The following is a 14,760-nucleotide window of genomic DNA, read 5'->3' on the forward strand; positions in this document are numbered from 1 at the left end:
ATCCCGAATACATTGATGGAAAGAGTAAGGGTAGAAAAGTCAATCCTGAACAAACTGACAGTTACAGTACACACAAATAGGACATGTACTCCAACAAAGACTGGCTATGACAAACCTGATAAAATTCTGTCTACAATGGACATGTCTGGGTGCTGGAGAGATGACTCCATGGTCAAGAGTCCTTGCTCTTACAGATGACCTAAGTTGCATTCCCCGCACCCACACCGGGCCTCTCATAACCACTCATAACTCCAGAGTCAGGTGATGAGATACCCTCTTCTGAACTCAACAGGCACCTGCATGTGCATAAACACATACACACACACACACACACACATGCGCACACATATGCATGTTGAAAAATAAAGTAAAATAAAGAAAAAGACAAGTCTGACACTAAAATGTGAAAATATCAGAAGTCAAAGTTGCAATACCAACTAAAGGAATTGATGTGGTTAGGCTAGGGTTTGAGCAGTCTAAAGACTGGGCAGTGTGGGCCTGCCTGGTCTACAAGAGCTAGTTCCAGGACAGGCTCCACAGCCACAGAGAAACTCTGTCTTGAAAAACCAAAAAAAAAAAAAAAAAAAGTCTGGGCAGTGTGAACTCAAATTCTGTACCAGTGTGCATGTGTGTGAGTGTACGTATCTGTGTCTATGCACATGCCATTGAGTACCCAAGGAGGGACAGAAGAAGGTGTCAGGTCTTCTGGAGCTGGAGTTATAGTGGTTGTGAACCACTCTAACACTGGTGCTGGGAGCCAAACTGTGGTCCTCCAAAAGAGCAGCAAATGCTTGTAAGCACCGAGACATCTCTCCAGCCCCTCGCATAGTGCTGAGTGCTTCTGAACACTGAAGTAAAAACAGCCATCAGAGGCGGAAGAGAAGAAAGGCCTTTTGGGCACTTGACTCTTAAGTGTTCAGTGGACGTGCAGAAGGCCAAGAGTAGAGAAGACATTCTTGGAAAGTCAGAAGGGAGGCTGCTCTGTAGAGGACAATTTTTGCAAAGCTGTCACAATTAGAACTATGAGTGTTTGCTGGCGGGGGGGGTGTGTGGAGAAGTAGAGCCTCTTGAGGACAGGAAGTGCTTGATTTGTGAGGGACGCTGAGCAGGGAGAGGGGTGAGCCGGCATTCTGGGACCATATCTGCACCATACATGAATCATTCCAGATGGGCTGGAGAGGTCAACTTGAAGGCCAATAAGAGACCCTTAGAAGACAGTGCATAGCTGGGGTGTGGTGGCGCACGCCTTTAATCCCAGCACTCGGGAGGCAGAGGCAGGTGGATCTCTGAGTTTGAGGACAGCCTGGTCTACAGAGAGAGTTCCAGGACAGCCAGGGCTACCTAGAGAAACCCTGTCTTGAAAAAACAAAAAAATGGCAACAGAAAAGATGACAGTGCTTGAGGATGTGTGAATTGGTACCTGCTCACGAGAGGATGTGTCAGGGGTGGGAAAGCAGCTGCTGCATGGGAGAAGATATTCCTAACATTTCAGGCAAGAAGGGACCGTGTCCAGCTTTCGGGAGTCTCATATTGTATTTTATAAAAGAGGGACAGCCAGTGGGAAACCGGGCAAGGCTTTGTATAGTCTCACTGCCAAATGGCAAGAAGTGGAAGGTGGGAAACAGCTCAGTGGTTAAGTGTTTGCCACGCAAACGTGAGGACCAGAATTTTGATCTCCAGAAACCACAGAGATGCCAGGTGGGTGTAGTGATCCATCCGTAATTTCAGCCCCCAAAGGCTGAGACAGAGGGTCCCCAGAGTAAGTTGGCTCTAATGAGATTAGCCATGTCAGTGAGCTCTCGGCTTGACTGAGAGATGCCGGTTCAATGGATAAGGTAGAAGAGCGATTGAAGATGATTCTTGACACGAACCTCGGTCTTCCACATTTACAGTCGTTCACACACATCTGCCCATGCAAACACGCATGCACATGTTTTTACACACATACACAAAAGAAAAATGAAACCGGAAAGTGTCAAGCTCAATCATGGAAGTAATGATGAATATAAGGTGATCAGCACCCACCAAATTGGCTAAAATGCAGGTGCTGAGCATCAGCGAAGCTGTGAAGCGAGAGGGACACTCAGAGAATAGCAGTCTGTCCCTGGGGTGGGACTCGGCAGGAGCACAATGGGAAATGCCCCACACCCTCCATGGAGGTGGGACACAACACAGCTTCCTCTTCTAGGTGCACTGTCCCTGACAACACACGTGTACATGCACACACACACACACACACACACACACACACTCCCCACAACATGGAAAATCCAGTCCTCGAGTATGTTAGGACACACACAAGCAAGTTCACGGATGCAGTGTTTGTCATGGTCTCTAGTGGGGAACAATGAAAGAGTCTCCTATGGTGAAGAGGACCCTTGGCATTCACAGTGTTAGTGCCACGGAGCAACAGCAAGGAGGGAGCTGCAGGGGACACCATGAAATTTAAACATGAAGCCGGAGGGAAACAAAGCCATTCAAGAAGAAAGGCATTGGAAGAGTCCAGACTGCACAGTTCTATTTAGGCTTTCAGCACACATTGCACTGTTGGGATAGGTACGTTTTTTGAAGCAGGGTCTTTTTTGTCTCCCTGGCTGGTCTGAAACTTGCTATGTAGACCTGGCTGTCTTTGAACTTGGAGGAAGAGGGAATGCCTGCCTTACTACTCCTGACATTTTATTTTCCTTTTCCTGAGGCAAGGTGGTAATTTCTTTTTTCCTTCAGAGACAGGGTCTGTACACAAACTCTCCTTAGAGTTGTAATCCTCCTGTCTCAGCCTTTTGAGTGCTGGGATTCTAGGCATCCACTACCATATCTAGCTAGGACATGCAGCTTTTTTGTTTGTTTGTTTTTGTTTTTAAAGGAAGGTTGTCCATGAGGGGCACCTAATAGGTAATCTCTCCATAGAGTTATGTGCATAGTTTAGAAAAAAGGAAGCAGTACACAAACAGATCTCTGCCCTGTGGAAAAAAACTTCAGTACCCTGGGCAGGAGACGGATGCTGTCCTGGGAACCTGAACCATAAGTCTATTTTGATATTTAAATTCTCCCCACCAATGCAGCCCCCAAATTGTCCAGCAGGACTTTTATGTTTAAAACCATCACAAATGACGGTGCCCAGCTGACTGGTAGAAGCCAATATCAATCTAGAGAAATCTAGTCATGAGAGGCTCCATTGGTGTGCGGCACACTCAGGCTCTGTAAATACAATCATGGGGACGGTGCTTGGGACCGAGGAAGGCATAAATTCTGGCAGTGAGATGGAACCATAAACTTCTAGGCAGCAAAAAAGTGCTGCTTGTGGAGATCTGCACTCTCCCAGGTTTTTTGAGAGATAGCACAGAGCCGGGAGGGAGCAGTGCAACCGTGGTCCCTTCACTGGGAGTAAAGAGAAAACTCGCCAGCCCTGGTGGGCAAGCTCCACCCCTCCATCACAAGGCTCCACCAGACAGAAGCAGATAAGAGAAACCTTTGGGAAGAGGACACAGGGCAAATGAAAGCTCAGATTGGGCCAAAGTCACCTTCAGGAAGATTAATCCCCTTGAAGTCTTAAAATACACCAGAGGAGAGAGCACTCTGGGAGGTCAGAGCACCTCCCTTCACCAGCAGTGCTGAGGAGTGTCTGTCTGCATGTCTTACTCTATTCGTCCTTACTCCTCATTACTGGCTCTCACTGCCCAACCTCAGAGGACACAGGGAAGGAGTTAAACACTTGGTCATCTGCAAATGTACAGCTCTGGGAGGAAGAAAACCTGACTCCAACAAGTTTCCCTCTGACTTTCACAAAATAAAATGTAACCTTTTGTAAGACAGGGTTTCTCTGTGGCTTTGGAGCCTGTCCTGGAGCTTGCTCTGTAGACCAGGCTGGTCTCGAACTCACAGAGATCCGCCTGCCTCTGCCTCTCAGAGTGCTGGGATGAAAGGCGTGCGCCACCTCCTGGCTCAAAACACTATCTTAAAGGAATCAGAAAGTCCAGAGCTGAGAGAACAGCATTTGTATGTGAACACAAGGGAAATAGGAATAGCTAATGCAAACAGGACACCTCCCCGTTGAGGTGAGAATTCTCCACTGAGAAGACTCTAGGCTCTGGAAGAGCTCTCTCCCAGGTTTCCAGAGTTCCCAGAGCAGGTGGGGCAAAGACAGCACCCAAGGCAAGGAGCTGGGTTTGCCAGGTGGGACTGATTGGTGGAACCTGACCTGGAAACTGGGTGAGGATGGGGGAGGGGAGGATATGTGTGGGGGCAGGGGTGGAGAAGGTAGGCAGGACCCCACCAGGTAAAAGTTTGCTGGATCTTGGAGGGAGTAAGAAATTCAAGCAGAAGAGGGGCAGAGGGTATTTCTAGTTTGGAAAGGGGAGAAAGCAGAGTCTATCTTTGAGCATATGCTATAGTATTGAAAAGTGCGGGGTGACTCAGGCCAGGTCATGAACGAATGGTGGGTGCTGTAGACTGAGGATATGGGATCCAGAGGTGGGATTTTGGGGGATGAGGGACATGAAAAGTACCAAGAATCCTGGTCTATCCCCAGACCTGGGGGTCTAGGGGTATGGGAGAAGAGGCAGGTCCACCTGAGTGGGCAGGAGGCTCAGCAGGAAGAAGAGAATGAAGAGCAAGACAAGTCGGAGGGGTCTGCACTGAGGGATGGGGAAGCTTTGTGGTTGGCAGGGGTCCCTCCAGGAGCACTTGGGAGTTAGGGACCACTTAGCATGGGTAGTGGAGGGTGGGGCAGACATATCTGTGGAACGCTTATGGGAGACAAACCTAAATGAACAGGGGTGCCGATCCCCTCCCTACACCAAGCACTCTGGGTTCCTGTGGACTGTGATGGGCAGACAGGAGGGCAGAAGCTGTGACCCTGGCTTGAGGAAGGATGAAGGGTAGGTAATGGGGTCAATGAGGAGAGTAGGGCTAGGTACCTGTCCAGGGGAGTGGAAAAGTCCAGGAAGGCAGCCACCAGCTCTGGGATGTGGTTCCGGGCCAGGAAGGTGATAACACGCAGGGCATTGTTCTTGGCTTGGGGCAGTTGGATGGCACAGAGGTGGTGGTGGATGGCCTGGCCCATTTTACCCACCTGTTTAGGGAGTAGTGGGAGGGGTCTGATGGGGGAGAGGCCACCTGCTCTGCACACCTGGCCTGAAGGGAGGTTCCAGTAGGGCTGTCTGAGGTGTCTGGAAACATTGGCCTCAGCTGTCTCCTGCTGGGGCACTGTTCTCACTCTGTAGGGTTCATCACTCTCTGCCTCTACTGGGCCATTCTGCCCACCTCTATCTGTATGTTGTCACCTATCAGACCACAAGCTCTACAAGTTCTGGTATGTTTTCCCCCACGTCACCTTATTCCTCTATGGTTCGTAGCTACACTTAATCAATGTATATTTACCCCATGACCCTGCAATTGTCACCAGGACCACAAAGACTCCCTTGAGTCACCCCTATGTCTGCCTGTCCATCTATTTATTCATCCATCCATCCATCCATCCATCCATCCATCCATCCATCCATCAATCCACCCACCCACCCATCTATCCATCCATTCACCTGGCCATCCATCCATCCATCCATCCATTCACCCACCCACCCACCTATCCATCCATCCATTTATCCACTAACTGGGTTGTTTGCTGCCTGCATGGGACCCCAGTCTTCTCCATTTTGTTCTAGAGAAGGTCCCTAGATGCTGCCTGTGGCCTAGTCCTCAACTCTTCCCCTCTCCTCCCTGGCCCTGGATGAGGCCCCAACCCCTCACAGTTGCCAGGTTGTCCCCATGCTCCTGGATGACAAGGAAAAGCATATTGGAAGATGCCTGCACCCAGGAAGAGCTGGTAGAGCCCAAGCCATCGATGGTTGTCCAGATGAGGTCAGTCAGCTCTGCCATTTCAAGATGACCCGTGATCTCCTGTGAGAGTGGAGAGCTTGTTAGCTTATCATGCCAAACCCCTGTGCCTATCATCTTTAACCCTTCTCCTTTGTCAGACTCCCCAAATCTCTAGGCATACACTCCTCTAGGCTCTCTGTGTGGGCCCAGTACACAATCTTCCACATCTCTCTGCCCCAGTCAATGCCTAGGTACAGGAAGGATGGGTTTTGGTGTCTAGCACTGGACAGGTATAGGACTCTTTTCCCCAGCCAATATTGGCTTGTTCTTGGATTCAGGTGGTATGTCTAAGTTTCTTAGTTTTCCCCCTCCCTAATACCCTGAAGGGTAAAGCTGGGCTAGATCACACACAGGCAGAACCTTCTGGAAAGACTGGCTGTTCAGTATAATATCCCTGCCACTCAGTAGTTTAGATCCATGATATACTCAAATCTATCAATATTTAATTTAGTAAAACTAAAACTTCAGTTCTTTGGCAGCCTTAGGATCACGCCAGGAGCTCAGCAGCTACACGGGGCCAGCGGCTTCTTTGATCTGCACAGATGTAGGCTGCACTCAACCTCACAGGAAGTTCAAATTAGAATAGTGGTGAGATGCTCAGAGCCCAGAGTACTACAGGGGAGAGATACTCCTGTGAAGCTGAGTGTTAATCAAGGCCACGAGTAAGCGTGAGATGGTGGGTTGACTGTGGTGATGGCAAGGGTGAGGGTAAGGGTGATGGTGATTACGGCAGGTGTGGGAGGGGGTGATGATGTGGAGATGATGGTGGTGGTGACGGTGGTGACGGTGGTGACGGTGGTGACGATGATGGGAATGATGGTGAGGATGGGGTATTAGTGATGATAACGGGAGAAGTGATAGCGAATGTTGGTCGGGATGGTGAGGTTGGAGGTATTAGTGATGACGTGGTGGGGACGATGGCATGATGATCATAGCAATGGTGACGAGGGTATTAGTGATGATGGTGATAGTGATACCCGGTGGTGAAGATGAAGAGGATGATGATAAATGTGTAGTGCACACTAGGACCACATGAGGAGTCCTGTACAGACTTGGGAGGGGAACTTGGGAATGGAATTGAGGCCCAGAATATCTGCTCTCCTTTGGAATTTTCCAAGGTCTCCATCTCGAAGTCAGCAGATCCTCCCATTCCTACTCCTCCGTGTGTTTCCATCTGTGCCTCCTCCATGGATGGAGAGCAGGTTGCCTCTCTCCAGGCCCTGGACTCTAAGCTTCCCAGTGGCTCCCCGTTCTTCTGGAACTTGCTGGGCTGGCGGCCAGTGGAGCTCATCCCTCCTTGCCTTGCTTCTGCCCCCAGCCCAGGTTCTCTGATGCAAACTACAGCTAACTGAGATTGCCTTCATTTTAGGCAGGCCCATGGAGGTGCTGGCACCAAGGACTGAGAGAGTCTGTATTAAATTTCTAAGGGGCCTAATACTCAGACAGCTCACTGTAGCTGCTGTGTTCTGGAGTCCATGGGATCAGACCAAAGTCTTGCTGGGGCACCTACTAGCCATGCGCCCCACTTTTCTGTCTTCTGTTTATGTAGGATGTCATGGCTGCTTACTAAAGGCCAGTTCAACTACCAGGCCCCACATGGACTCTGCTGAGAAGTGGAAGGCTAGGTCTCACAAGGACCGGCAAGTATGCCAATCGCAGGGGTCATTCTTAGCCAAAGTTCAACGCAACCTGAGCAAGCAAGAACTCACACCTTATAGACTTCCTGAACTCCCAGCTCGGATGCTACTTTAGTGTGGGCCACCCAACCCAGCTAATGGAAGTCCCTAGCTCACAGCCTCAGGTAGTGGCTTCTGAGGGTTACACAGTTCAAACCTTGGTGTGATGGGGTGGGAGAACAGTAAATGGGAAAACAACCTAGAGAAGGTTGGAAAAACTTGAGAAAGGGATTTTGAGAAAACCTACAAATGCTCCTGTCCAAGGTACACATGGCTTAGTGTGTCCCGGTGTCCCTCCACTCTGCCTGGTCCCCCTTCAACAACTTAGAAAAGAATGTGTTTATCACAACCCACAGATGTGGCAGTCTGCTCTGGTTATGCATCCATCCATCATCCACCCATCCATCCATCCATCCATCCATCCATCCATCCACCCACCCATCCACCCACTCATCCATCCATCCACCCACCCCATCCACCCATCCAGCCAGCCACCCACCCACCCACACACCCACCCATTCACCTACTCACCCATCCATCCATCCATCCATCCATCCATCCATCCATCCATCCATCCAGAAAGACTAAAGGCTTTGACCTTTATAACTTGGTTGCTGCCCATGAAGAAGATGCTGTCATTTTTGGATGCCATATCCTGGGGGATCAGAAGAGTGTCCTTCTGGTCTCCACTGCTCCAGAGGGCAGTTCCAATGGCATCAGGCGGAGGGAGTTCCTCAAGGGTCTCCCTCTCTACCTCTGGAACTTCTCCTGCTGGTCAGGACAGGCAGAGATGAGGGCAGGGCAGAGTGGGCTGGGGTTTATGTGGGACAGAGCAGGAGTCAGGCTGGGTGCATTAGTGACTGGCAGCAGGCCTGTGTGTATTTGTGTTTGGGGGTTTGTTACTAGAAGGTTATGGCTGAAGTCAAGGTTGAAGTCAAGGTTGGGCTGAGGGTGGACTTGGGGAAAGGTGGTGTTCAGGAGTGCTGGAATAAGTCCACCCAGGCTGAGGTAGGGAGGAAAAGTTCAGGTGGGCTGCGGTGCTGAGAACACTCACCTTTGTGGTACATCAAAAGCTGATAGAGATGGCCCATGGCTTCTAAACTGAAGCATTGGATGGTTCTGTCTGCGTCCTGGCACAGGATCCCCAGCATGGCCACCAGTTGCCCCATCCTTCTGAAGGGCTCCTTGATCTACGTAGGGAACACAGTTTGATGGTGCCTACCTACAGCATCCTATGGCTACTCATGCACCCAGAATGGCTTCCACCAGAGGATCCCTTGAATTGTGTAGCAGGGCTGGGGTTAGAAAAAAATATAAGGACTTGACTCCAAAACTTGGTAATCAAGAAAAAAAGAATGGGGTTATCTAATAAAAAAAACAACGAAAAACAAAAACAGACCCTCAAAAACAAAGAAACAGCAGCAACAACAAAAACCGCAGAAAACTCCTGGAGGAACAGAGTGTTGAAGTCTTAGGACAGGATCCCGCTGTGACTTTGTAGGACACTATCTGGCTCCCCTCCCACCAGCTCTCTCTCTGTTTATCCAGACAGGGTTTCTTGTGAAGCCCTGGCTGTCCTGGAACTCACTCTGTAGACCAGACTGGCCTGGAACTCACAGAGATCTGCCTGCCTCTTCCTCCTGAGTGCTGGGATTAAATGTGTGCGCTACCACAGCCCGGCTCTCTGGCTTTTCTTATCCTGATCTTAATTCTGGAGTCAATAAAGCTATTTACAAGATACGTAGCCACCCTGTGGACCATAGTTACATTTTAAAAGAAGATTTATCTTCTTTTCATCTTTTATGTGCACGAGTGTTTTGCCTGCATGTATATTTGTGTGCTGTGTGTGATGCTGGCAGAGGCCCGAAGAGGGTGCCTGACCCCATAGAACTGGAGTTATGGAGGACTGTAAGTCACCAGGTGGATGCTGGGAACTCTGTGAGAGCAGCCTGTGTTTTTGACTGCTGAGCCCTTTCCCCAGACCCCCACAGTAGTACATGACCACATTAAAATGTGATTTATCTTCATTATGGACTGTTTTTTTTTTTTGCTCAATCCCCCAAAATTAATTTTTTAAAAAAGTTATTTACTACACTAAAAATAAAAGAACCACAACAAAAAGGGATATCTTTTAGACTCCCTTGTCATGGAGCTCAGTCAGATAGCAGGATGTTCGGGGGCCACCCTGGCCTGGTGGCAGGGGCAAAGGTGTTCTTCTGAACAGGAGACCCCACCCTTGAAGGTGTATGATTAGGGAGTGGGGAAGGCGAGGAGTTGGGGAGGCAAGGAACTGGGGGAGAGGAACTGGGGAGGTGAGGAGCTGGGGAGATGGAGCTTACGTCTAGGCATCGTTTATAGTTCAGGAATTTGAAGAGGATTGTGCATCTGTGCACAGCCCGTTGTCGCTCGTGAGCCTTCTCTGATGCCAGCCAGACATACAGGTGCTGCAGGGTGGGTGTAGTCAAGCATTGTGCCAGACGCCCAGAGATGGCCCTCCATGCCCACCCTTCAGCAAGGCTCCTTGGTTTTCACCACTTCCAGGTCCAGCTTTTCTCGGTCCCTTGTCAGTCCCTGTCTCTAGAGCTGCCCTTCACGACTGGTCACTTCCTAGGCAGCAGGAACATTCCCTCCCCTGTAAGGTCTCAGCCTGCTGTGGTTACGGATGTCCCTTTCTAGAACCTTCTGCTTGCGCACAAGCAGGGATGCAGTTGCCTCTGGCAGAGGGTGGGTACTGATTTCGGACCCCTGCATGGCTGAGGGGTTTTGTGGTCAGCTGATCTAGATGCAGGATGTTTGGAGACAGAGCGATCCAGGAATGGGTGAGGAAACCATCGTGGCTTCCACGGGTAGAAGCCATTGCCGCTTGGGCACACTCCTAGACTGTCGTGCTCTCTTGGAAGTCCCTTCGTCTGTGTTCTCCCTCCTGACTTCCGCCTGTGCACCTCGGGGCTTGGTGATCCTGCTTCTGCTCTCAGCTTCCTGCGTGGCTGAGCCTCACCATAACCCCTCACTCTCCAGGCTCTAGTGGGCAGAGTTACCTCTACTCTGACCTATTGAGCTGGCTCCTGCCTCTCCTTGGCTCCAGGCTCCTCTTGTGGGTCCTTCTCCTCTCAGGGACGGTTAAAGTTTTTATTCAGGGCTCCTGAGGAACTCCCATTGGCCCTGACCTTTGGCCTGATGGACCTGGCCTCTCCACTGGATCTAGGCCCTGCTACTAGGCCTTCACTATCTGCTGAGTGGTCTTCCTTCCATGGACACCTGGGGGGCAGATGAGGGAGTTTGTGGGATCCATGCCATTGGGGGACACTGTGGTATGGGCACAGGTGGTAGGGGAAACCACTTCAACAGATCCTTTTCTGGCTAGGCTGACTGATGCTTCCTTGTTCCCTCCAGATGCTCCAAACCTCTAAGCATAGGAAGCCTACTGGCCAGGTCTTACGTCCTGTGACGGGCCCTCTCTGGGACTCTGAGGCCAGAGCTGAGCATCCCTGCCGCCCCCCACCCTTGCTTTACCCCCCTCCCCCGCAGTCAGCTGTCCTCACCGACAACAGGAAGTACAGCTCATTGGTTGTGGGGTTCTGCATCATGAAACACTGTAGCATGTGGTCCATCCCCTCCATGGTCTGGTTGTACAGTCCCTGCGGAAGGGAGGAGGTCAGCCAGGTCCCGTAGGGATGAGGGCCAAGGCCACTGCAGTATCCAGCGGCACCCACTTTCTGTATGTCCAGAGGCCGGATTCCCGCAACTGACAGAGCTCATTACCGTATCTGCAAGGGGACTTGCCACACAGGCATGGAGACAGACCAGGAAGGCCTTGGGAACCCACCCAAGTGAATTTACCCGAGGGAAAGCTCAGTTCCAGCAGGGTTGTCTCCACAGACGTGCAGACACGTGACCAGGCCTGCCTTGTCCCAGGACCCCAGGGGAAAAGGGAAACGATTACTGGAAGTAACACACTGCATTTTTCTTCCTGAAAATCTTAGTAAGTTTTAATTTCACTATTTATTTCGTGTGTGTGCATGCATGCATACTGTAGCATGTGTGTGGAGAGCAGAGGAAAACTTTCAGTCACGTGTCCTCTGTTTACTATGGATTCTAGGATCCAACCCAGGTCATTGGACTTGAGTGGCAAGAGCTTTTGCACACTAAGGTCTCATTGGTCCTCTTAAAAGTTCCCCTCCCCCACTGTGTAACAGTCCTGGCTGTCCTGGAAGACCAGGCTGGCTTTGAACTCACTGAGATCTGCCTGTCTTTCCAGCCTTTTCAAAAGGTTTTTTTTTTTTTTTTGGCTATAAAGATGATGGGATTTCTGAGGCTCATGTAAGGGCCCTCAACAAGGTTGCTGGCATGTTCAGGGATATGTGTGTGTGTGTGTGTGTGTCATAGAAATGCCCTGACAGACTCTCATGAGGTCATTAGGAGCTCTGGCCATTTGCTATTTGGTGAACTGGATGACTTCATTTCTTAGGTCAGTGTTCCTCTACAGGGGTGACAGGCAATCAGTCCCATGTGACAGGGCAGGAGAGAGATGGAGCCTGGATCAATGCTACTGGCTCCCAGGACTGACACTCAGTCCTTGGCGGCTTTTCCTGCAGGGTCAAGGAGTCTTCTGGTCACCAGATGCTTTGAAAGATGTTGAGGCAGATACCCCTCCTCCCTTCACCACCTGTCCCACAGTGCTTGTCTGTCCTCACGCAACCTGGGCCCAATTTCACAGATGTGTAATACAAGTAGAGACCCTGGAATAGGGTTCAGATATTGGCCTTCCTACTGCTGACTTAATTCTTCTGAGATGTGTATTCCTTCCCCCACTCCATCCCCCAGTCACTGTGGGAAGGTGGGGAGGGTCCACAGATGACCCTGTGCCTGTGTAGCTCACTTTACAAAGCTGTCTTGCCTTTTACCAGTCACGTGGGGCTGGGACTATGCCTGACAAGCTCATGCGCCCTCTTGTGGTAGCCATGAGACATGACAAGCATCTTTCCGGCAGGGCCTGCTTGGTATTAAACAGGAGAAACCTGATCTAGTGAGTGACCCAGGGAGGCAGGCATGGTTAATGCAACCCAGACCACAAGGACGGTGACTCCGTAAACCATCCTAGTGCGACAGGACCAATCCCTGTAATATCAGGGAACTCATCCCTTTGAAAGAGCCATCTCCTCTCCTGTGAATTCCTTGGGTGGCCCTGGGACTTGGAGGGAGGGAAACACAGTGGTGACTCTGCCTATTCTGCATGGATTTTAGGTCAGCAAGGAGACCATGCATATCATTATGTACAGAGCTCCTGAACAGGCACACACCAGGTAAGCCACCTACCCAAAAATGATAGCGGGCCATGTTCCAGGAGGGCAAATGGGGACCATTTAGGCAACTATGCAGGACCTTCACCCTGCCTGTCGAGTGGCCAGGCCATGTTCCTCACCCTGCCACACACAGAAGACTGAGCCTGATGTCCTACCTGAGAGTCCCCCCGGGCTTAAGTGCAGGCTGTACCTGGATGTTGGGTGGTTCCAGGAAGAGGCAGGTGTGCTTCTCCAGGGCATCCAGCAGTGGCAGGGCAAAGACGCTGCGGAAACAGATGGAGAGGAGCCGGGATTTCCTGTCCACATCCATGGGTGGTCTCAGTGCGCTGTTGGGAAGGTGAAGAATCCTGAGGGCCTGGGACCGGGAGGGCAGTGGTCAGGGCACAGACCTCACCGAACCCACAGCCTTTGCTTCTCACAACAGGGATTCGTGCGTGCACACATCCACCTCCCCAGTCTCCTAGTGGTCAACCCAAGCACGTGCCATGCCCTGTGAGGGCCTTTGAAGGTGCCGCTCCTGCAGCTAAGTATCTGCAGGGCTCACTGACTCATCCATGCAGGACTTTGCTTAACAGTCCCGTTTCAGCCAACGTAAGCCAGCCTTAGGTCTTGTCCTGGACTCTGGCAGAGCACGAGGCTTATAGAACCAGTCTATGAATCGATGCTCTACCAGCTGTCAATCAGCCTCTTTGATGCAGTGCTGGCGCTCCTACCCTTCTTTGCCTGGTGAGGATGTTACGTTCCTCCCTATCTGACTTCCTGCTTCGGTCTCTTTGGGCACCTTTCCCAGCCCTATGTGTGGTATGCATCCCATTTCCAGGGGCGTCTTTGGAGAACAGGGGTGTTTGCTGTTGGTTTTTGGCTGGGTCCTAAGAGACTAGACAGTCCCCAAGCATCCAGAGAGCAATAGTGACTGTGCATTGGCTGAATACGAAGTGTGGGTCAGTAGAGGCCAAGCACCTGGGAATGCAGTCTGCGTGGATGCCCGCCCAGTTCCATTTGCCACCCTGCCAAGCACCATGTGAATTGCCTGCTATGGTCTGAGAGCAGGCAACTCTGATCTCCCCGGTCTTACCTCCTCCCTGATCTGTGGGTGGAGAGATAAGGGACCTGTATCCCCAGGGTCTGGGGCTCCCCAAGATCTCTAGACCCATGCCCTGGGGCTTGACTGGGGGCTAGATGCAGCTTTCCTTTGGCCTCCTTCTAGATTCTTCCCTACTTGAGTACTAGGAATGGGGAGTCAGCTCACTGTGTGGAGTGGCTGTACTCAGGATAAATGTTCCAGCCCCTTTCCTGCCCCTCCCCGCCCCGTGACCTGCAGTGGCTCAGCTCTAAGCTCTCCCCAGCAGGGCCTTGATGTCTGACTTCCCTCCACCTTGTCCAGCTAGCATCCTGGCCAGGGAGCTGCCTTTTTGGGCCAAGGCAGCCCCCATAGGCTGTACCTACCAGAGGCTGGCGACAATACGGATGGCCTGTTGGCGGATGCTGGTGAACAGCGTGTCTTGTGGCTCTTTCTCCATCAGTATCTGTAAAGCCACGGGAGAAGGTGCAGAGGCTCAGGCCTAGCTGACTCTGCCCCTGACACCAAATATTAGCCCTACCTCAGAATTTCAGCATGCTATGCAACTCAGGCAATGATGTTGTCTGTCTTTATCCACCTGGTAGTGAGACCTGGTTGCCAGCGTGGCCTCTGGAATTAGACAGGCCAGGTCTGAGTACTGGATACTGAGTTCGAACTGCCTGCCCCTCCCCGGACTAGCTCCAGCTTGCGCTGACTCTTATTTCCTTAGAAATTATTCCACTTTGCTGTTGGGTCCCAGGCAGGGGACAGGAGCCACCCTGTCTTATCAACGCCCTTTGCTTCTGACACTACTGCCCAGTCTCTCGTGCATTTCCCATTGTCCCAG

At 51.2% G+C, this 14,760-nt stretch overlaps 1 protein-coding gene across 1 annotated transcript in view; it reads right to left on the reverse strand.

The window, feature by feature from the left end:
- Positions 1-14,760, reverse strand: part of LOC119823663 (maestro heat-like repeat family member 5) — a 55,101-nt gene that overhangs the window by 11,235 nt on the left and 29,106 nt on the right. Inside the window, exons 12-19 of the mRNA XM_042055716.1 lie at positions 14,300-14,379; positions 13,009-13,179; positions 11,093-11,240; positions 9,890-9,994; positions 8,605-8,740; positions 8,149-8,321; positions 5,746-5,895; positions 4,917-5,071 (exon numbers count right to left, since the gene is read on the reverse strand). Of these exons, the coding sequence (XP_041911650.1) occupies positions 4,917-5,071; positions 5,746-5,895; positions 8,149-8,321; positions 8,605-8,740; positions 9,890-9,994; positions 11,093-11,240; positions 13,009-13,179; positions 14,300-14,379 (1,118 nt within the window). The remainder of the gene's footprint in view (positions 1-4,916; positions 5,072-5,745; positions 5,896-8,148; positions 8,322-8,604; positions 8,741-9,889; positions 9,995-11,092; positions 11,241-13,008; positions 13,180-14,299; positions 14,380-14,760) is intronic.

Source organism: Arvicola amphibius, chromosome 9, assembly GCF_903992535.2.
Source record: "Arvicola amphibius chromosome 9, mArvAmp1.2, whole genome shotgun sequence".
Lineage (NCBI taxonomy): Eukaryota > Metazoa > Chordata > Mammalia > Rodentia > Cricetidae > Arvicola > Arvicola amphibius.